General features: G+C 43.4%; 1 protein-coding gene across 5 annotated transcripts; it reads left to right on the top strand.

Annotated features, from left to right (window-relative positions):
• The first annotated feature begins 5,639 nt into the window (after nt 1-5,639).
• On the top strand, nt 5,640-23,029 carry UBE2V1 (ubiquitin conjugating enzyme E2 V1). 5 transcript variants are annotated; one of them, XM_075517471.1, is made up of 4 exons: nt 5,640-5,843; nt 17,327-17,475; nt 20,890-21,015; nt 21,408-23,029. In XM_075517471.1, the coding sequence occupies exons 1-4, from the start codon at nt 5,828-5,830 to the stop codon at nt 21,552-21,554; spliced, it is 438 nt and encodes a 145-aa protein (XP_075373586.1). In that variant the 5' UTR covers nt 5,640-5,827; the 3' UTR covers nt 21,555-23,029. The 5 variants fall into 5 exon arrangements, with proteins under 5 accessions (XP_075373586.1, XP_075373585.1, XP_075373590.1 ...); XM_075517470.1 differs by having other exon boundaries at nt 5,640-5,849; XM_075517475.1 differs by lacking the exon at nt 5,640-5,843 and adding an exon at nt 6,119-6,223.
• The last annotated feature ends 362 nt before the right edge of the window (nt 23,030-23,391 follow it).

The raw sequence follows: 23,391 nt of genomic DNA, 5'->3' as shown, positions 1-23,391 counted from the left end.
TGTAATGAAAAGAACTAATTCTTAAAACAATACTTGAAATGAAGATGATTACTGTTGCTGAGCACCTTTTTGTTTAGCCATGTCTGCTTACATCTTAGAAAATACTTCATCACTGTATCTCATAAGGCTATCGGGCAAGCCAGAAGTCAGGACAGTCACTCCATTGGTACATGGTGGCGTAGTAAATGTGTGTTGTATCAACATTATTTAACACTTCAGAAATAGCTTGTTGCCTAAGACCTATAGGGGGAATGGTGACGACAGTTTGTCACTTCATGTTTGAGTCCAAATACACTGCATGAAAACAGTGTGTCAGAGTAATGGAAGCCTATAAAATCATCACTGTTCAATGCACTTAGTGATTGATAAACTTACAGCTCTACCTTCACTATCATGTTAAATCTAATTGATGTCATGTGGAACAGACTTCGAGAATCCCACTCCACCAGTGGGCCACAAATCCTCAAGTGTCTTCAGTTTCCCTTAAAATAAAATTGTTCTACTCTCTACGTGGAATCGAGCAAACCGTTTCTGCATAAGCCTTCAACTTAACAAGCCTCTGAGGAGAGAGGGCACCCAGTACAACACATGCTCGTGTTTGTTCATGTGGCGTGCTCGCTGATGAGTCTTCTATTAAGTGTTTCCTACCCTGAATAATGTTTAAACATAAATGTTTAAAATAGTTCTAGCATTGAGCACATTGCAAATACCTTGAGCTCTTGAATACAGCTATCAAACTTGTAATGTTAGAAGGGAAATGTCAATGACTGGTGTTTTGTTCTTTTTTTTTTTAAGGTGCTTGCTTGTTTCTGTAAATATAATATAAAGCCTTAATCTCTTCTGGTGTAATGGAATAATATTTTAATGTGATGTTTGAATGTATATAATATATTTATAACAAAGCAGTTGGATAATACTAATCATGTTTGTTAAGTCTTGTTGCTGTTCTTCATTCATGCATTGTCAGCACTTAGTCCAAGATCTTGATCACTGGTTGCAAAATGCTTCATGCTACTCCAGCCACCTGAAACACTTTGCAGCCTGTTAGGTCTTGTTTAGGTTGAAGGGATCAATTGTTTGTCAGCATTGTAGGAGCTTGACACTATATTACACCAGACTTCAACACCTTTCAAGAAGTGCAAGTAATTCTGCTTTGGATGCTAAGGAGTGACTCTGCTGGATTGGAGGGGGGGAGAAGTTTCCTTAAGAACATGCAACAGGCACTTGTATCAATGTGATTTGGATCTTGTTTAATTCTTTCCTAAATGAAAGCTTACTGATGGTCAAATCTAAGACTATTTTCCCTTCCCTAGTTGTAAATCGTGTTGAATTCAACTGTCTTTTCCTGAAGAACATGGTAAGGTGTTTTGAGTCATAGGTTTAGACATACCTTGATCTCAACCTCTTCAGATATAACAGACCACAACTTCTGAAAGGGTTGGGACTTGGCAACTTCCTTCAGTGGAAACTGCTGAATGCAGATGTGTCTGAGCTGGGTTCTGCAGATTAAAGTTGCAGTTGGTACCTTGGTTACAAAATATTTAATGTGTGTAAATGTTTCATACCCTTGGAGAACTTTATACCATTACATGAAACTATTGTCTATTCCAGTTGTCACAGTCAATATCAGGTCTCATGGTAGCTTTGACAGTAAAGAACACTTAGGAGTCTCAAAATGCATTTAGTTGAAATTGGAGGAAGAGGGAGGAATACTCCTTTAATGCTGTTACTGTGGAAGATGGGGGTGTGATTTCATACTGTCTTTGGTGAAAAGAGCAGGTTTTCCCCTTTTTCTCCCACCCATGCCATCAAAAGCCTTGGCAAAGAAGGCCATGTATAAGAACACAGAGCACTGGGAGGAGCAGCCAGGAGGTTGCAGGCATGGTTAGGGAAGGTTGTTTCAAGCTGGCAGGTTCTGTGTTAATTATTGCCTGCTTCTCTCAGATCTGGGTGTTTAAGAGGTTTGATTCTGTGCCAAACCTGTTGGCTCAAAATTGTTCCTAGGAGTAATTTTATCTCTACTTGTTTTAATTTCCAGGCACTGACTGTTTAGCTTTATATTAAAAAACTTGATATGTGAATATAAATTTGGGTGGGAAGAAAGGTAACTTCTGCTATTGTGGAAGTCAAAGCAGCAATCGTTACTCTGAATCAGTGAAGTTAGATCCGTTAATATTTGTCGTTGGTGGCTGAAACTTATTTTAAATTTCTTTGGCATAACAGCTGTGACAGGCATTGAACGGAATATATGCTGAATGCTGGTGAGGTGAGGATGCAAACTATCATGTGTCCAGAGCAAAGAATGCTTCTCCTTCCTCTTCTCCCCCTTCCAGTGCGAATGTCCTGCAGTTTTAGAGGTGTAGGAATGTTTAGGGAATGACATCTATTGCTGTGAGTACAAAGAACTGCAGTAGTTATTTCTGCCATCTTGACAAAAGTTTACATTCACACCTGCTTCTACCTTGAGACTCCTATAATCCATATTTGAACAGATTTGTAGTCCTTGGTTGTCAGTCCTTCCTGCCCTCATCCCTTTCTTCCCCTTTCCCTCACCCTTGACCCCAGTTTGAGTTAAGTAAACCAGTGTCAAAGCCCAGTACAGAGCTGGGTGGATGCTCAGGACTCCTGTGTAAAACAGCCGTAAGCGCTAAGTCCTTTAAGAGCTTATCCCTTACTGCAAATTTAAATGCCAAGTGAACAGCAGTGCTGCAGTTCACCAGTGCTGCAGTGTATATAACAAATGCATTTGAAGCACGTAAATTATTAGAATTTGTACTTCAAGAGTGCTGTTAAAGACAATTGCTGTTGCCTAAACATCTCTGAGCCACCTGATCTATCGTCTTACTGGAAACCAATCTGAGCTACTAATGCTGGCGGCTGCTGGGACTATCTATCTGTTAATCTTGCTTAATTATGAGAAACTGGGACAGCAGTTAATCTCTGGATGCTGTTTTACATGCTGATGCTGTGCTCGAGTCCCGAGGCAGCCCTTGCTCAGGAGTGACTCAACGCGTCCGACATCACTGGCATCTCCCAGGGTCCCGTATCAATGTCACTGTTCGTAAGGCGATGTCGAGGGGCGCGGCCTGTGAGCAAGGTTTGGTTTTGTAATCCTTGATCTTTCCCTCCCTGCTGTGAGTTGAGGCGTTCCTTAAAGCTTTCTACTCCTTGGAGGAGGGTTAATGAATGCCTGTATGAATTAGCTTGGTTTTTGGTCTTCAGCTGGCTTCTGGAAACTGTTTCGCCTACTTTTAGTAGTGGATGCTTCTGTAAAATCAATATGACAATTCTGGAGTGAAAGGCTGTGTGGATCCTTCTTAACAGATTTAAATCTGGCTTAAGATAAATTTGTCTTAAGTTAATTAGGAACAGATTAGAGCTAAAGCAGAACAAGGCACTCCGTTTAAACTCCGCAGAGATGGCCTGCGTTTTGGTTTAACTAAATGCTTTTAAAAGCTATTTGATTTTAGTCTGTCACTTCCACAGGAAGAGGTGGTTAGTCTCCTGCTCCCCGGACCTTCAGGAGAAGGTCTTTCAGGCCTTCAACTTCTGCCAAGTCTGTAGGTGCCCTCCAGCGAGCCGGCTACTCATGGTAATGCGAGGGCCTGGCAGGAGCCGACCTGTTTCTTGCCATGTGTCTGTGGCATTGCAGAGATCCTACAAGCAGGGCTGTTGGGGGACTCATTTGCAAGGGGAAGCATTGCACAGTGGTGCAATGCTTCTGCAAAGTACCTTAAAATCCCGCTTGGCCTTTTTTTAAGCCAGTCTTCAGGACAGCCTGAAGTGTTTGTTTTGAAGGTCCCATGGACGCATTTCAAACTGCTCAAACTTTCTGATGTCTCTTGACTTCTCCAATTTTGTTTCATTTTGCTGCTGGATCAACTTATCTGTGTTCTCTCCACTCACCTGCAGCCTTGACCTGTCTCTTGCCTCTGTGAAATACTGGGGACAAACAAGGAGAGCCCCTTCTCAGAGTTAGCATTTGCTGGAACAAATGTGAAGCAGTCGCATCACACAAGGAAAGAGGGTACTCTTTAAGCCAGCCTGGAGACCCGAATGCATTGACAGAACTGTGTGTGTCTGGCATGGTTTTGTTCTGCACTATTAAAAAAAAAAAAAAAAAGCTCAAGAGCTGGTCTGGCCCCCAGCTGTTTGCACAAGACAGCAGGGCCAGCAGCAGACTTGCCTGTATGAAATAAGGCCAAACTAGGAGCTTTTGGCTCAGGTGCAGTGTCTGTCTGTCTTGTAGTCCTGGAACTTGACTAGCAGCAGGCATAAGAAGTGGAAAGGGAGCTCTGGCTGGTAGGGGGTTAAACTAGTCACCCACCTTGCCCCCCAAAGATTATTCTGCTGGAGCGAGAGGGACTCTGGCTGCTTGCTATCAAACATCGTTCTGGTGGGCTCAGCAACAGCAGCACCAGGGACTCTCCCGCGGGCTGGTTCCCCATCTCCTGGCCAGGTTTACTGAGCTGTTATGCCACCTAGCTGCTTTACTGTTGTCTCCATCCATGCCTGCTCTCGGCCGTGTCTGAAATGCAGTGCTAGAACTACATGAAATAAAGTCCAGCCAGCAAGACCAGCATTGCTCTTTTAAAGGAGCTTCAAAGAATAATTGATAGAACCGGTGCCTTGGCTCTGTTTGCTGCTAAAAGCTGAGTACATTAAAGTTGACTTAATGGAGTAAATGGCTTAAAATGCAATGGGTCTCTGAAACATTTTGCTTTGTAATTGTTTCTGCAAATGTTCATATGATGTCTTGGGGCACAGTTTTTTGAGTACATGTTACAAGGCAAAGCAGAATTAATTTCCCTCTTATTTTTTTTTCTTTTATTACTGTATTAGCTGGAGAGGGATAAAGGAAGATGCGCTGGTGATTAAAACACTGCATTGTAGATCTTCCTGATGTTCCTTATGTCTCTTCTGGCTACAGCTCTTCTAGATTCATATCAGCTGGTTTAGGCCCGAGAATATTTTTCATTGCAACGTATGGGACAGCAGCAGCCTCCTGAAACACAGTAAGAAATTATGTGTTTGCGCTTCACGTCCTCTGTTCTGCAGAGGATGCCCTAGCCCTGCCCTCGGGCCCTGCGCCTGGCTGCTGCTGCGCTCTGCTCCTGCGCTGGACCCCCACCGGGCTGGAGCCCCTTACGTTGCTGCACACACTGGGGGGCTGTGTGCTGCTGGGGTGGACATTACTGTACTTCTCCAAAGGTTCGAGGGCGACAAGCGAAAGGCAGCAAGTTAAATGACCCTGCTGGGCCCAGCGCTGCGTCCTGGGGCTTCCCCCCGCTCGAACACCGCTGGAAGAGGCTGGGGATGCAGATGCATAAACAGCATCGAATCATTACAAGGTGACTACGAGTATTTGTAAAGCAGGAGGAGAGCTAACGCTGCTCGCGTTCTGGCCGTAATGAACATAGTTCGCCAATTATTCGTATGAATTGCATTTGAGTTTTACGGGCTGTTAAATGCTTGCGAGGGTGCCGGTGTTTCAGCGCTCTCCGGGGAGCTCGCTGGGTTGCTTTCCCCAGGGCTGCCTCCCGGAGGCGGGGAGCGGGGCAGCGGCGGCCCCGCGGAGCCGCAGCCGGGGGCCGGGCCCCTCGCCGGCAGCCCCCGCCCCAGACCCCCGGTGCCTCCCGGGGAGCCCGCCCGCACGACGGAGCTCCGGGGGCGCTCTGCGTGCACCGCAAGAGCTCTACGTGCCGTCGCCCCGCCCCGCCGCGGCCCTCCCTTAGCGCGCCCGCCCGCGCCGCGCCTTCGGAGCTGCACTTCCCGCGTTGCGTTGACGTGGTGGCAGGGGGCGGGGCTCCAGCGGCAGCGGCGCAAGATGGCGGCCACCACGGGTGCGGGTGAGCGGGCGCCGGGGCGGCCGGGCCGCGGGCCGGGGTGGGCCGGGTGGGGCCTCTCCTCGCCGCGGAGCAGCCACGGCCCCGGCGGGCGGCGGCGTGGCGGGAGGCCGGAGGCCGGGTGGCCCGGCTGGGTGTGTCGGGGCTGGAGGGGCGGCGGCGGGCGGTAGGCCGGGAGGCGCCCGGCGGAGGGGCGAGGGCGGGGGCGGCGGCGGCGGGGCCGGCCCGGCCCGAGGGGCGCGGCCCGCAGGGGGGCCCGGTGCTCGCCCGGGGGCGGTGGAGCCGGTCCCCGCTCCTTCGCCGCGGCTCCCGGGCGGGCCCGGCCGGCGCCTCCCCGGGGGCTGCCGAGGCCTCGCGGCGGGAGCGGCCCCGGCGGGGCGAGTGCGGTGCAGGGCTGGGAGGGTGCGTGGAGCCTGCCCGGGCCCTGCGGGAAATCTGCCGCGGCTCTCTGCGAGCTGGCACCGGGAAGCGGCGCTGGCGCTGGGCCGGGCTGCCGGGGCCGGGACCCCCTGCCCGGGGCGGGCCAGGCCAGGACCCCGTGCCCGGGGCTGGCCGGGCCCGCAGCCCTTTACTCAGTCCTGAGGTGCGGCCCTGGGGCGGGGAGGCCCGGCCGCTGACAGCCGCCGGAGCACACCCGGCGCGGTGGCTTGTGCCTGGCCTCGCAGGGCCGCCGTGCAGGCGTTTTTCTTAATGTACTGCTCTTATGGTGAGTCCTGTGTGGTCAGAGCTGACCCTCCGTTCTCTGGGCTTAGTACTAGTCACTGAGCAGTGACTAGAGTTACGTGGGTGAGATTAGCTGCTTTAAAAATCTTTTTCACTAATAATATCTTTCTGTTACATCAGAAGGCTGTGACTTCCTTGTCGGGACGTGTATGCTTCAAGATGTTGGTATTTCCCCCCCCCCCCGCCCCGTTAAAATTGCTCCTTGCTTGCTTTGACTAGTTAAAGAAATCCTATCTTTGCATTTATCTTCACACATTAAACAAAAATACTGCAACTAGATTTTGAATGTGTTTTTTTCTGCTGACATCTTCTAATGAACTTCGACAGATCGAATAAATTAGTTTCACTTCTGTTTAGCCAGTTTCATTTTCCTGTTTTCATAAGTCCGTATAGGGTTTCAAATGTGCCAGTGTAATACTTATTTTCAAATTACTTCCGTTGAAGTTTAAATATGAGATCACCAGAAGACTGCTCTTGAAGATACAACAAAAATATTTTAGAATTCTTTTTTTACAGATAGGTCTCTATCGATGACCACTTTCAACTTGTAAGAATAACCATCACAATGCAGATAATTCATAGTAATTGAGTTTTTACAAACACTTCTAAAATGCAGTGGATGCTGTCCTGAGAATTATGTTTTACAGATCTGTGTTTGAACGTACGTGATTGTGAGGTGTTGGAACACTTGATTAAAATACACAAAAAAGGTAGTGGAGCCTCCTTTCCCCTCTTATGTCGCATTATTCTGACTGCCATACTTTCTCAATAATCCTTTCAAGCTGCTGACTTTTCATTTTTTATTTGGCTGGAAGAACAAGGCAAATATTTTTCTTTTTAAGCCAGTGCAGTTTTGTGAATTAATTTTCTGGGTCGTCATAGAGGGGTATGTGTGGAAAGGGACTCGGACTGTTGTGATAAAGTCCAACGCTAGTCCTATTGCACAGCTTTCCTTTTGCAGCAAACAGTCTTTGTGATAAGCTGTTGTTAACCATCATCTGCTAGCCACATTGTGTCTTTTGGATTGCTTCCTATTATTTCATGGATTTCTGAAAGCTGTCTCGTTTCTTCAGTGCTGGAAGCAGGAAGCAATACGCAGCCAGGTAGATGTAAGTAGGGACCTCAGTTTCTTGTGTCTACAGTGTGGGCATCTGACAAGCACTGCACTTCATCTGCTCGTGAGATCCTGGGTGTTTAACTGCTTCTGGGGGGAAAAAAAAAAAATCAGTGTGTGGCTTATAAACACATGCTGCAGTAACACTGAACTTTTGCAGTAAACCCTAAGTTCAGTATGGGAGAACCTTCAGATGCAGACCAACACCTTACATTGATGGCAGCCTCAGAGCTTTGTCCAGCTGTAAATCATAGGCTGCCCTGCCAGCAGTGGTCTGCGTTTTCTTGTTGTGTTAGTGAAGGATGAAGACTGTCCTCTTCTGATAGAGAACAACATGGTGTCCTGTTACTGATAGCAGTGGTGGCACTGCAATGCAGTTTGTATGGTTACTTCTTGACACTGCACCGAAGGCATTGCCTAGCACATACAAATGGAGCCTGGAAGTGACACCTTCTTGTTCTCCACTGCTGATTGATTTTCGGGCAAGTAGCTTAGTAGTATCTTTACTCATGTGTAAAACAGATTTTGCTAATTCTTGGTTCATGGAATCTTAATGTATTCATATTTGTTTATAAAACACTTAAATATGTTTGATATCCTAAGTTTATAGTCGTTCAGCAAAGGAGCTTAAACAGAGGCTGAGGATGAAAAATACTGAGTCTTTCTTTAAAAGCCGATACTGACCCAAAGGAAGAAATGATAGCAAATGTCCCTGTAACTTAAAAAAGTCATAGGGCTGGTCCTGGGAATTAGACAGGTAAGCCTTATGTTTGTATCTAATGAACAGGTAGAAATAATTAACAGGGGGAAAAAAAAAATCCCTTACCTGGAAGAAATGTTATGATGCAAGGTCCACCAGTATCACTTGTATAGAGGAGAGTTCTGTGTTGCTGATAACGTGGGTTTCCCACACACACAATTAATATATGAATAAAAAGATAGGGTTGACTTTAATCATTCTAATAAGGCTCTTCATAGGAGACTACAAACACCTAAACTGTAAGCATATGTCTGTCCGTCCTTCAGACTGAAATGTCGTGCAGGAACGCTCAGCTGGCTCAGGTACCAGAGGTGGTCTCGCCGAGAAATCAAGGGTTCCTCAGAGGCTCGGGTACTCCGTGGCCCCGCAGGGAAGTTGGGCTGTGTGGAGTTGGTGTTGCAGTTAGACTACAGGAGCTTGCTCCACGTCACTGTCCTGCAGACTCTGGTATTATAATGGGTCAAAACCTGACCATGTTGGCCTATGGAATCCTGTTTTTCTCACTTTCATCCTGGGAAAAGTTTAACGACCCCATTTAACCCCTTTTTCTCTCGTAGGTCCATCTAGGGGGTCTGTTGCAGTGCTGTGGTAGATACTGCATTTACCAACAGCCTGGAAGAACTGAGTAGTAAAACGATTTGCCCAGATTTAAGTTATTGAAAGTCAGAGGAATGTGAAGAACTCCAGAAGGACAATTCATTAGGTGAACGGGCATGATAGTATTCATATATGTGGCTTAATATTGTTAACAGAGAGAATAGCACAGATAGGTTTTAGTACAGTATATTAAAAGTATATATTTGTAATTGTTGGGGGACCCATAACATCACTGTAAACTCAAAGTTATGCTTGTGAAAAACAAACGAGACATTACAATGCAGGAGAAACTGCGTGTTGAAGGATATAGAAGGCGTACCCTGCCTCTGCAAATGGACCGTGATGTCTCCTTTTAAGTGCACTGCATACAATAGTCATTGTTATCTCAAAATAAATATTGCCAGCCACCAAGTACTTTCTAAGTCTGTAAGTAAAATACTCAGGGGTAGGGAAAAAGTAATTGAAGAGAAACTGGGAAGATAAATTGTGCCTTCTTAAATAAGGTGGACTATAAGAGTACGTGAAATAGCAGATGCTAAAGCAGTTGATTGCAGAGGTTCTTTGTGTATTGTAATGGAAGGATGCAGTAGATTAAATAAAAAGGTAAATAGTTCAAAACTCTTACAAGAAGATACTTAGTTGAGTCTTTTCATGTATTATGATATAAATTACATAATACATTTGAAAAATGCCATTCTGGCTGAGAACTTAAAATGATTCATTAAGGTATTAAATATGTAAGTAGGTAAGGATCATAGAAGATATAATACTGACAAATTTTGTAAGGTGTGTGACGGTTGGGATTTTCAGGTTGTTAGGGTGTGTTTTAACTATTGCAAGTCAAGATGAAATTACTGTGTTTCCACCTGCTGATTAGTTTGTTCACTTTCCTCTCAAGTCTGACCTGGGCCTGGCCCAGAAGCAAAGCCCGGGGCAGCGTGCATCCTGCCTCTGCTGCTCCCCACCTGTGCTTGTCATCTCTGGTGTTAAAACTCGTGTGCCATACCGAACAGGTAACTTTGTCTTAGTGTGGCATCTTGCTCTTCAAAGCTTATCTTAAAATTGATGAACCTACTTGTGCATTCACCTTTCGGTGAGTGGTGTGAATTTAAGGGAACCTGCCGATACTTTGTGGGTAGAAGAGGCAGCTGGAGGAGGACGCTCAGCTCTCGGTCAGTAAAAACCGTTTCTCTTCACAATGCAAAGAGGAAATGGTGGGTTTTTGCCTGGTGAGATTTAGTGTAAAGATTTTGTCCAGGACGCTAGTTCAGGGTGACTTATTTTCTAGAGTAACGTCTAGCTGAGCTGGTAATGTTTTGCTTTTCAGCTGCGATACAAGCCACAGAATGCATCTGATTTTAACTCTGCTGCTGCTGGAAAGCTTTATTTGGCTTCAGACTTCAATGATACTGCCAGTCTGCCTCAGACAAATGCTTTAAAGTGATCTCTTTCCAAGTAACATGTTTAAAGTATTGAAAGACAGAACCAGTGCTCTAGCTTGCACAGAACAGAAGACACTTCAGATTGTTTTAAGTGCTCAGGAAGTTATTTTGGATCTGCAAGATATCTCAGTACCTGTCTGCATTATCAGAGTGGAAATCATGACTATAAAGACAGTGCAAGAAATCTAAAGTTCCTGTCTCCTGAAATTTTTTGTGACAGTTGCTGAAAGCCTTTTATTCAGTTTTAAATATTCCATCACTTCAGAAACTTTATATACAATTGTGACGAGGAATGATTTACTTATTTTTTTACAATTGCGGTGCTACAAGGGTAAGCCATCAAATTTTCAATAGTTGCAATCTCTGCAAAGAGTTGAGAAATATATTGGAAAAGATGTAATTAAGGCTGAATATCAAATACACAAAAACAAGCAACAGAAGGGGCTTTAACATATTAAGCAACAGAGGTGTTTAAAGGTATTGGATTTCACTTCACTTGAGTTACTGTAAATCAGGAACTAGTACAGAAAGCAGAGTTAAAATTGGCCTGAAAGGCCAATTTGGTAAGTTGCCTGTTATCGGTGAAGATGTCAAGAAACCTTCAGCAAAAAGACGGTTCCTCTTTTTAGAGCCCCTAACAAGTGAAGTGCATTTTTGATGTGCTTTGCTGAGGTGTTCTGTGCGGTATATTTGTGCTTTAATCCTGAAGAGAAATGCTTGTAATTTGGTTTCACTTTAGAAAGGAAAGAGAAATGTATTCTTGAAGTTTTTGTGAGAAGGGTATATTTTGTTCTACTGGTGCTGATGAAAAAGATTCAAGAAGAGGATGTACTCTGAGGCACATTGTCCACCTGGTTTCACTGTGCTGTTTTCAGCTTTATAAGGATTCTGAATTTGGAATTGCTTCCATATGTAACTAGGGAAAATTAAAAGATTAAAAAGTATAGTCTGTCAGAAAGTGTTGTTTTCAACAAGTTAAAAACATACTATGTACTTCATGTGAATGTAAATTTAAGATGAGAAAAATCTCAGACTGGTAAGATCACTCTTAAAACTATCATAAGACATGTTCAGTTGTGCATCTGTGTATCTTTAGTAGTGCTGTGATATAAAGTAAATCTGAGAGTGCTTTTAGGTCTTCAAAAGTGCAAGTTGGCATTTAACTGTCTTCCAGGAATAATTCTGTTCTTTCCTAGTGCAGAACTTTCCTTAGTGAGATTCTGACCAGATACAAACTCCTTTTGTCCTCATTTCAGCTTGCTGTCTCAGTCTTGCAACTCATTGCTTAGAACACAGCTGGGTTGTGAGGTGCTGTGGTAGTGAAGGCTCATCAGTACCAGTCCCCTTGGCAGCACTGGTAGTAGGTGCAATTTTTGACAAGGAAAACAGAAGGTCCTGATTCTGTGTGAAGGCTGAAGAGGATGCCACCCAAAACTAGCGGCTTCTTAATGCAACTTTCAACTCTGTAAAGTATACATCCCGACTTTCTGGAAAACTCAGTCTGTGGTTTAGTTTTGTTCTGTAGTTTGCCATAAAAATATTTCATGAACTTTTTGTAACTGGTGAACTAGTGTGCGGGGTTGAGGCTTCACAAATGCATGTTTACTGAAAGGTGAACTTTTAGAAAGACTGTACAAGACTGTACTCTGCAAGACTGTCGTTGGAGATCTTACCTTGCCAGTACAGTTATAATTTAGCTTTTATAGGTTTGCTCTTGCGATTAATAGTAAATACTGCCTTTTGCTCTGAAATGTTTTTGCAGTTCCATTTCTGGGACTATTTCTGTGCAGTCAGGCAAGCTGCAAGTGAAGCAATTATCTAGATACTATTGTATTTTTGTATAAAATGAAGCTGCTATTTGAGAGTCTTCTTGAACCATAGCAAAGGCTAAATTGAAATGCATACCTGAAAGTACTTTCGACAACCTGATTACTTTTTAATTGCCTCTTACTTTATTTAGGTTTTCTTGTGTTAAATGAAGGACTCTTAGAAAAACAGGTTTGTTTGGTTACTGCCTTGAAAGTCTCCATTGCTACACTGAAAAGATTATGCAAGGTATTTATTGGGGCGTGGGAGGATGGCACGCAGTTGACTCATGGTTGTGTCAGCTGGCGCAGGACATCTCCTGACTCTGAATCTGCCATGGTTTAGCCGTGGAAGTTATTTGCCAAATACTGTGTATGCCTAGAACAGATCAGATCGCTTTCTAGGAATCTTGGTGGACAGCAAACATGATGATGATATGTTTGCGTACAACCAGAAGCGATAAAGCTTGTGTGGTTTCTGAGGTTCAGGTCCCAGCAGGATGTGGTAGCTGACCATGAGTGCTCCAGGCCACTGCAAATGAAGAGGAGACGGGGTTGGCTTAATGGCTTCATGCATCTTTCCAGGCTGACCAGAAGGGTGAATCTGGTCTTTTATTCTGCCTTGCTTAAGGGCAGATTATTTAAAGCATTTATGATCATATGGCCATAGTCTTTTATATGTATATATGTTTTTCTTCCAGTTGAATCTCCTGAGAACATGTCAGGGAGGGAGCTGAATTACCATCTTTGATGTGACTCTGAACTTGCCTTCTGTAGTGGCTGAGGTGCTGGTCTTCCATGTTGCACCTCTGAGCTTTAGCATAGGGATAAAACATTTTTAGAAGGCAACGATGCTGTTGGACAGGGTGGTTTGTTGTAAAGTGACCAATCATCTCCCATGATCATTTTATTTTCTGTGAAGTGTATAAAAGCTCAAATATATGGACTTCACTTTTCTCACCTCCCCTTTGCCACTGATGCTCCTGTAGTGTTCACAAGTGAGCAGTTGCTGTGGAATTAATAATAATTTATGTTAACTTTTTCCATGTGATAGGAGCCATTGCACGATATGACTAGCTAGCTCTCTGCAGACCTCAGACTAGTCAGAGAACTCTAAAATCCTGTGTGACTCTTTTATGGCTCTGATTCATGCTGAATCAGAGCAGCTATATCTGGGGAGAGCTTGGAAATAAAGTTGCCTTCTCTTCCCGTAAGGTTGTAAAGCCAAGCCTACCTCTGGTTAGCGAATGTCAGAATTAAAGCTGCCTCTCAGCCTTGGTTGTGGCCTCCTTGAATATATACGTGATGATGTAATTTTTAATTACACGATCACTTAATTTTCTTCACACAGGATTCCTGCCTCACTTGGTGAACAGGGTGTGTGATGATCAGAGGAAGGGTAGACAGGCAATATTTTTGGTTTCCTTCTTTGGTGTGTGGCCTGTGTCTGCTTACCATAAAGCTGATTCCTCCTAGGTTATTTGTTTTGGTCTAAGTAAATATCAGTAAATTATCTTCGTACCACTAATAAATATGAAGTGGCATTATCAAGTACTGAAGTACGGAGACTGAGATGATGCTTGTTAAGCATCGTGATGATGTGGTCCAGAAGAGAGAGTATTTTTTGGCAACATGACACATTTGAGGCAGGTCTCCCACTGGCTTCAGCTTATTGCTTCTGTGAGCAGGGAGAGGCTCAGGTTGGGTTTCTAATAATAGCCACAGATGGTTTCCTTTGTGGCATCACCTGCATTGTTGAAGAGCTGTTGTGTCAGACCAAAGGGTAGAGTTCCAGAAGGATTTTTTGTTTGTCTTTTGTTTGTCCTTCTTCCCTGGCCGTTTCTTTCCCGGGGTGCCAGCAGGCAAGGCTGAAGCCCAGACAGCAGCTTCAGGCATCGCACAGCCGTGAGTCATTCCCCATCACCAGCTCTCCCATGCATCCGCTGCAGCAAAAACAGTGAAATAGGTAGTGTGTGTGTGAGTAAAGGTGGCACCTTGTTCTTCAACTTATACTCCATCTGTTTGTCTTATCTCCCAGCTCTCTTAGTCCCTGCATTGGAGCTAGACCGCTCTCTTCTCTGCCCCCCCTAACTACAGCATGGAGAGCATTGGGAATATAATTAAAAATGGGGTGGCTAATCTGTCATGATTCAGGTGTGAACTGCATACTTGAACCTTCATATGCCCCAGGTACACAAGATACATACTTCATACTTTTAAGACTTACTGAGCAGGGAAACATGGGAGTTTTTCATGCAGGGGAAGTGACAGTGGCCCCCAAGAGGTCCTGTTACCACTGAGGGTTTGGGGCTTGGTTAATCTTATGGGCCCAACTGACTCATTTCCTTTCGCAGCCAAAGATTTTTATTACTCGGCAGCCATGGTAACAGCACTGTCTCGCTGGGAGTTGAAGATCTAGATTTGGCATGGAGTTGTATTTGAGTCGTGCTCAGCAGCCCCCATACGTGTGGTTTGGTGTAGCCAGTGCAGGTCTGGCGTCTTCTGACACTGCTTTCCTCATTCTGGGTTTCTCTTCATACTGTTGCTACAGCTGTGTTGTTGAATCATGTTTCCCCAGAATATTCTTGAACATGATTATGTAGATGTGTATCAAACTGGCCAACATAGTAATTCCTTTAGTAATTTGCTTTTTTGGTTTCTTTTATGCTTGCTTTGTAGTGAATGAAGTTTGGGCAACTGTGATTCCGCAGCAGAATCATCACTGACATTTAGTTTCTTTAGGTCATTAATGTATTTAGAAGGGGTTTTAAAGCTACCAGAGTTACTTGATTTTAAGCACTGCTACATTTCACAGTGCCTTAGATCCACATTGCCAAGCAGCTACAGAGATGATTTTCAAAGCCCTCGGTCCCTTTCTGACGTCCTCAGAGTTCGGTGCTCCGGCCATGCTGGAAGTGCTGCCTTCTGACTGAGAACTTTCCTGGGTTCACTTTATACACTGAAAGGCTGATTTCCTGTTCTCTTTCTGCTGTACTAAATAAGTGACAGTGAAGAAGGGAATTAATTATGATTTTCTGTTATTACATGCTGGTGAATAGTTAACTTTGTACTACTGGGGGGAGGGAAACTCCAAACCCCAAATCCAACCTTTTTGTATGTCAGGTGAAAATAACTTTATTAAATATATCCTGGCAGTAATTTTGTTGCTGTGGGAGAGACACATGCTTCACACAGGTACCTGGAGGGATGTGGTGGGTTGACCCTGGCTGGACGCCAGGTGCCCACCAAAGCCGCTCTATCACTCCCCTCCTCAGCTGGACAGGGGAGAGAAAATATACCAAAAGGCTTGTGTGTCGAGATAAGGACAGGGAGATCACTCACCAATTACCGTCACAGGCAAAACACACTCAACTTTGGGAAATTAGTTTAATTTATTACCAATCAAATCAGAGTAGGGTAATGAGAAAATAAAAACTAAATCTTAAAAAACCTTCCCCCCACCCCTCCCTTCTTCCCAGGCTCAACTTCACTCCCGATTTTCTGTACCTCGTGTCCCCCCCCAGGGTGCAGGGGGACGGGGAATGGGGGTTGTGGTCAGTTCATCACACGTTGTCTCTGCCGCTCCTTCCTCCGCAGGGGGAGGACTCCTCACACTCTTCCCCAGCTCCAGTGTGGGGTCCCTCCCACGGGAGACAGTCCTCCACGAACTTCTCCGATGTGAGTCCTTCCCACGGGCTGCAGTTCTTCACAAACTGCTCCAGCCTGGGTCCCTTCCACAGGGTCACAAGTCCTGCCAGCAAACCTGCTCCAGCGTGGGCTCCTCTTTCCACAGGTCCACAGGTCCTGCCAGGAGCCTGCTCCAGTGCGGGCTTCCCACGGGGTCACAGCCTCCTTTGGGCAAATCCACCTGCTCCACCGTGGACCTCCATGGGCTGCAGGGGGACAGCCTGCCTCACCATGGCCTGCACCAGGGGCTGCAGGGGAATCCTCCTGCCCCTCCTCCTTCACTGACCTTGGTGTCTGCAGAGTTGTTCCTCCCGCATATTCTCACTTGTATCTTTGGCTGCAGTTGCGCAGGTTGTTTTTTTTCCCCCTTCTTAAATATGTTATCCCAGAGGCGCTACCACCGTCGCTGATGGGCTCAGCCTTGGCCAGTGGCGGGTCCGTCTTGGAGCCGCTGGCATTGGCTCTGTCGGACATGGGGGAAGCTTCTAGCAGCTTCTCACAGAATCCACCCTGTAGCCCCCTGGCTACCAAAACCTTGCCACGCAAACCCAACACAAAGGAGAAGTGGTGGCCTAGAGTGCATTTATGCTTTGTGATGACTGAGGTAGGAATACTTTGAGGAAGAATGAGTAATTAAGTCCCCTGTGGCCTGGCTTCAAGGTCCTCCTTCAGCATGGACATATTACGTGACCTTGGATATGTCACCTAAGCTCTCTATGCCGTTGTTTTCCATTAATGTAATGGGGATAAGAAAATTGCCCTGTTTTGCTGTGTGTTTTGAGGATAAATGTGCCAGCAATTAAGAAGTGCTGAAATTTCTTGGCAGTGGAGATCATAAGTATGAAGGATGCTATTGCTGCTGACAAAGCCCACTTAACATTAGTAGGTTAATCTGAAGTTAATTTATGAAAGTTTTATTTGCTTTGAATAGTATTTTTAAAAGCTCTGAGTGAGTTGAATGATGTCAGGCCTCTCATGGTGTCATTTTGTAGAATCTTCTAAATTTTTATACTATAAATCATATAGACAAGTGCTAATTAGAGCTCCATAATACCGTGCGATCTCTGAATGGACAGAGATTTCCTGTCATTTTACTGCCTGCCCTAACATCTGGCCTGTCAGCCTTCTGGCATGTTTAATTGTGGATACCTTGATTTTGCTTGTGAAATCCAAGCTAAATATGGGGATATGTTTTCCATAGTGTTGAAATATTATCATTCAAAAAATAGTGATATTTTTATATTTTTACCCAAGATGTTTTCTGTAGAATGACCAAAAGTATCAGTGAAATTACTCTAGCTTTATTTCTGTACTAGATTTCTTAACTCAAATATTTTTCTGATTGTTTTCAGGAGTAAAAGTTCCTCGTAATTTTCGTCTGTTGGAAGAACTTGAAGAAGGTCAGAAAGGAGTAGGTGATGGAACAGTTAGCTGGGGCCTTGAAGATGATGAAGATATGACACTTACAAGATGGACAGGAATGATTATTGGGCCTCCAAGAGTAAGTATCCACTTAAATATTAAAATAGTACTGTTACTTTTTTTTTCTTCCCCCTTTTCTTCTCTTAATCTAACCACTGAAGTAGAAAACAAAACACAAATCAGTGAAAAAACACTTTAGCAAGTGATTTATGTTGAAGGTTCAAGTTCCATATAATAATGGGTTTCATGTATCTATATGCCTTTTTGCTTATAATTTGGAATATTTTTAGTGCCTTTCTCTGGTTAGTTCTGTTACATGTCTGCTTTATATTTACAGATTCATTAAGACATAACTTTTGAGATTCCAGGATTCTAGTATCCTGTACTTTTGAATACAGCAAGGTTTAAAATCCTTCGGCTAGTGAGATTACATATGGAACTAATGTACATAAAACGTGGATGTTTTGTTCAGTACTGCTAGTCTTTCTGCTGTTTCTTGTTGAGTTTATGGATTGGTTTTTATTGCAGCAGTACTGACTTGCTCTTGTAGAGTTTCAGCTAACTCAGGAAACTCAAATTTTAGTGAATTCAATTTCTTCTCTGAATGTTCTCTCCCAAAGTAGCTTCTTATAATGCTGCTGGTCTTTGTGGTAGTATTGTTGCGTGTTCTCTCTCTTCTCCCCCCAAACTGTACTAAACTGTGGGTCTCCACTCTGGTAGTGAACTTAAGGACTTAATTGTGCACTGTACGTATGCATGTATTCTAAAAACAAAACTTGTCTGTTGTCTCCAGTTTCACTGTGTATCTCTGTTCTGTTTCCTTAATATCCTTACCATGAAGTGCAAGTAGCTGATTCTCCTTCCTGCAATAGTAGATGTTGTCTTCTGTATCTGGCCTCAGTATCACTTCTCAATAATTCCAGTGTTCTCAATCTATTATATGGAAACCTTTACAGACCTTTAATCATGCTGCTGCCCTAGGTGTTTCCATTCTGTCTGTTGTCTTTGACGTATGATGAGGTTGTACAAGAATTTATATTATGATGACATTACACATGCAGTATTTCCTATCTCATCCAGAAGCGTTGTTTACTTTTTGTCTGCAGTTGTTAACATCTCCCCATTTGTGATCATTTTGTTTGTTTATGATATGCCCAAATCATTTTCTAGAACAGCATTTGAATTTAGAACATTAGGAGAGTGTTAATGAGCCTGCATTAAGGCTGTGAAGAAAGCTCACTGTGTGCATACACTTTATGGAAAATTTAAGCAACCTTGAAATCTAATTTAGAAAATTAAATAGAAACTGAAATGTGCAAACAGGCATGTGCTGACTTGTCAGCAGTGATAGAAATTTGTAGTTCATGTCATACTGCTAACCAAAGCTAGAGGACTATCACAGAAGATGATTCAGCTGTGCCTTTTTTGTCTTTCTGACACACTTAGGATTTTTTCCAAAAGTGTCTTGATTTCTTTGGCGCTTATTGCTTGAAAGCAACAGCCTGTATTGAGAGAGATTCTGGGAGCTTTCAGTCATTCTTGTTTGCTAAGTGGCTGTCCTGCTTTTAGCACTGTTCGTACTCAGTTATATTATTACAATTTTTTTTCTTCATAGGATGTGGGAATACTGGCTCTGGAAAAAAAATTTTAAATCCTATTTCCTTCTGGGTAGAAAGCGGTCATGTTTGTAGCAGGTGGAAGAATCTTATGTTGGGCATCCCAGAGGGAAAAATGAACCGTGCTGCAGAGTTAGATACATGCTGCTGCTCTGAGTGTCCCTGCTACCATACATGGAAGCATGCTTCTCCTTCCCAGACTTTGTGCGGTTGCTTTTGCAGCCAGTGATTCATCTTGTTTATACAAGCTATTTAAAAACAGTGGCACTGTCAAAACTTCAGCTTTAGCTGCACGTATTTTATATTGGCTATAGACATGTGCACAGTCAAGGCTTTCCATTCACTAGTCTTAATGTGGTGTGGTTATTTGCAAAAACTAAAAACCTGCACGAACCTCTGGGCTGTTAATTGCTCTGTGCACAAGGTACGCTCAGGGACTCCGTCAAGAGACCTGGGCAGTCCGAGCAGAACTGACAGATGACTTTTTTCCCCAAAAACTTTGTGACAGCATTTGGTTTGTTGCTGCCCTGGCTCGACATCTGAAAGGCTGTCTGGCTGAGGAGCTGGAGAAGTGACCGAGAGGTCCCACTGCCAGCTGGCACTGGCCAGGTGCTGGTCCCGCCGTGGGTGGCTGCAGGCTGGTTTAAAGCCACTTCATTTGCACAGATGAGAAGCAGCTGAATCAGGAAGTCAGTTCTTATGTTTTTGGTAGTGGTCTGCATCAAAATGCTCATTAATGTTAAGGGAAATATGAAGATGTTCAGGGATATAACAGGCCCGTGAAAGGGACCGCATGGAGTTTTATATTGAGAAGTTTTTGTACGTTGGGCAGCTGTTCTTAAGATGCTGGTGGAGCCGTGGTGCTCTGCTGCCGCAGGTGAGCAGGAACTGCTGGCTGCTTCTGGGCTTCTGTGCTCACACCCTTGCCTGGATTTTTGCTCACGGTCGCTGTCTTGTGAGTTTAATGTTCATTGCAATGCTGAAGGTGCAGGAAATTGTGTCAGAAGCTCTAAATCTGGAGAGCTTGTCTGCCTAAACTTCCCCGTGATGATCCTGTTCCTGTTGCATGCTTCTGCCAGCTGCCTGCATTGCCCAGCTTAGCTAGAGCTCTGTGCGAGGTGCACCAGATCAGCACATCAAAAATAGTTATTCTCAGAATGCAGAATAACATTAACTGTTGTTTCTTTTAATTAATTTTAACAAGGCTACGTTGATTCTTCAATATTTACATTTGTCTCTTTTCTATACCCGTTGATTCGTTAGTTAAAAATTCATGATCCAGGATTTCTCTCTATTAGCTGTTAAGTACAACAGAGTGTTACTGCGGTGGAGACAAAGTGATAATGCTGTTTGGGATCAGGATACACTTTGCAATGTGTTGAATCTTGGAGCGTTCCCCTTTCTGACAACTGGCACATTGGTTTATGAGCAAAGAATATGTTTCAAGTGCAGTTCTAGGACCCGCTGACTTTAGATAGTTGCCTAAGTTAAAGCTGTGACTTCAATTTCAAGGTAGTGTGTCTAATTAGTAAACTGTTAAAACAAAGCTGCTTTGTAAAGATTGGTTGGAAAGTGGGTATCTGAGCTATATGATGATTAAAAAAATCATTTCGGTTGGTGAATGGAAAGCAATGCCACTTTCATTCCTTATATGAAAATTTGATGCTTAAAAGACCAGTAGAATTTATTACCCTGAAGAGGTAACGTTTGATACTCTGCATATTATAAAATGAACCCAAAACAGAGGTACCAGCATAGTATATAAGTGGCTGCCCTTATGTTTAGTAGTTCGCATGTCCCTCAAGTAAACCACTGTTTTAACCAAATGCTTATTGAACTGCCTGATGTAATTGTTCCTCCCTTTCTTTTCCCCTCAGACAATTTATGAAAACAGAATATACAGCCTTAAAATAGAATGTGGGCCTAAGTATCCAGAAGCACCTCCATTTGTAAGATTTGTAACAAAAATTAATATGAATGGAGTAAATAGTTCTAATGGAGTGGTAAGTTCTTGGGTTTTATTCATTTAACATGGTTTTCATGTGCAGCTTTGAATTAATGCTTTGTTTATACTTGCAAGTTGCTTAACTACTTATTGCTTGCTGGTGCCATTTTCTTGGAGTAGAAGGAAAGGGGGGGTAGACGGGAAGTATATGAGCCAAATACGTTCTGAAACTGAAACATGGAATTTACTTTTCCTGCCCTTTTGCAACTCACAAATAGTTGCATCATGTGGGGATTTGCTATGCTTTAAGGAAACCACTTCCTTGCTTTTGCTTTCTTTGGTTTCTGCCACTCAGATTCCTTATAGGACCCATAGTTGGAGGGTGTGTGGGGGAGTTAAGTGTATCAAACGTATCGATTCTGACAGGAATGGTGTTTTTGTCTATTTTAGGTGGACCCCAGAGCCATATCAGTCCTAGCAAAATGGCAGAATTCTTATAGTATCAAAGTTGTTCTGCAAGAGCTTCGGCGTCTAATGATGTCTAAAGAAAATATGAAACTTCCTCAGCCACCTGAAGGACAATGTTACAGCAATTAATTAAAAAAAAAAAAAACCACGCCCCCCCCTTATTCAATTTAAGCTGTCTTCATTTTCCACAGTAGTAAATTTTCTAGATGCATCTTGTAGACCTCAAAATACTGGAAAGGAAGTTCCCATTCAAAGGAAGTTTTTCTTGAGATACTGTAAATGATACTAATTTTTTTTTCATTTGAAATATAAGTTGTGCTATAACACATAATCCTGTCGTGTAACCACTGTCCACATAGCTGAACTTCTGGTATCAGGAAAAGTCTATTTAAATTTATTACTGTCAAGACCAGTGTGGCACATCTAACTTAACTGTGAAAGCATACATCCCACAATCACCTTGCTGTGTGTCTGGCCTGGGTTGTTTTTTTCTTTTTCTGTCTTTTGCAATAGAGTCGAAGCTCAGGGCTATTTATTAGAGTAGACACAAAGGTTTTTGCTACCAGTACTACACTGGGCTTTATGGACTACTAATGGGGATGTGTGCTAACCTCAGTCATCCCTCCCTTTGTGCTATCTCTAGTAAAGGCTGAATGTGACTGTGGTCGTTTTTGGTTTTTTATTTTTTTTTTTTAAATGCCCTGATAATCTGGGGCAAGCTTTCCTTCTTCCCTTTGGCCAAGGCATAGATTGTATTTCTCTTCCTGGTCCCCCTCACCAGTGACATGGGCTTTGGGTGAGGGATTCAGGGTTCTTTTAATCTCTTCCCTCTTTTTAGTGGGGGTGCTGCTTTCTTTTTGCCCCTCTTTGTGACTCTTCTCACCCCTGGCCAGCAGGGGTGAGCGTTGGGGCAATAACTTGACCTGTTCCCTCCTGCTTATTGTTTTGGGTTTGCAACAAATTTAGTCTTCACCAGCCTGGGAAACAAGAGTATCTATTCTGCTCGCAAACTTGGATTTTCCCTCTCCCTCCAGCACTGCTGCCACACCGCCAAGCTGGCCACGGCTGATGTTATTAGATAGGCTTTTGACGTGGTGAAAAGAGCAGTAATTTACCAGGATTGCCGAAATCTTCTGCTGCCAAACTTTAATGGGGAAACTCTGCACACAGCGATTCTGAACACACACTCCAGCTCAAATAGTTGTATTTTGGTGCTTTGGATTGACCCAAGAATGTTAATTAATGACATGTTGCACTTAATGTTTGGCCCTTCTAAAGATGTGACGACTACAGACAAATCAAATCAGTGTAGTAGATTTTATTAGGATTCTGTAAGTCTTAGAAGAGAAATCTCTTCAGTGAAGTTTTTGGGGAAGTGGTGCATACAGCAGATTAAGGACCTTTATTGGCTTTGCATCCTGGCAAATCACTGCCTTTTCTGGTTTACTGTTTCGGACCACTGACTGCTGAAATGTGGATGCAAGCTTACATACAACCAACCTAGTGTGTCCTAAGTTTTATGAAAAATTCAGTGTTTGTGTAAAAAAAGAAAAAAAAAAAAAAGAAAAAAAGAAAAGTAAAAATAAACACATTTTAAAGCAGCAGCTATCAAGTCAATGAACAATTGATGTTTCCATTAACTCTTTTGAGGAAAATATTAGTTGTAAGGATTTAACATCCTCTGTAATTAAAGTTTAACATAACAGTATTCCATAAGCAGCCTTTTTATTGTATCAGACCATTGCCTGATTTTAATATAATAAAAAGTGTGCATTAATATTAGAAGGCTTTAATTGTATTTATGTTTAGAATTTTGATCCCTTATGGAATTCTTGATTTGTTGGAAGTATCTTCCTACAGATCACATATAGCTAACAGTATGTAAACTGGTGGCGAAAGGCAATTGTCTTTATCCAGCTGCTGCTGCTGTGCCAAGGAGAATCTTTAGTTTTAGTTTAAACCTCAG

This window comes from Mycteria americana, chromosome 14 (genome assembly GCF_035582795.1).
Source record: "Mycteria americana isolate JAX WOST 10 ecotype Jacksonville Zoo and Gardens chromosome 14, USCA_MyAme_1.0, whole genome shotgun sequence".
Taxonomy (NCBI): domain Eukaryota; kingdom Metazoa; phylum Chordata; class Aves; order Ciconiiformes; family Ciconiidae; genus Mycteria; species Mycteria americana.
The sequence above is the reverse complement of the archived record's forward strand: the minus strand, read 5'-3'. Positions and strand labels throughout refer to the sequence as shown.

What these genes read in the sequence shown, in the direction of transcription:
- UBE2V1 (XM_075517470.1), top strand. Translation starts at nt 5,828, where the DNA reads ATGGCGGCCACCACGGGTGCGG. An exon ending in GGCGGCCACCACGGGTGCGG is followed by an intron (nt 5,850 to 17,326) that starts GTGAGCGGGCGC and finishes GATTGTTTTCAG; the next exon opens with GAGTAAAAGTTCCTCGTAAT. An exon ending in TGATTATTGGGCCTCCAAGA is followed by an intron (nt 17,476 to 20,889) that starts GTAAGTATCCAC and finishes TTTTCCCCTCAG; the next exon opens with ACAATTTATGAAAACAGAAT.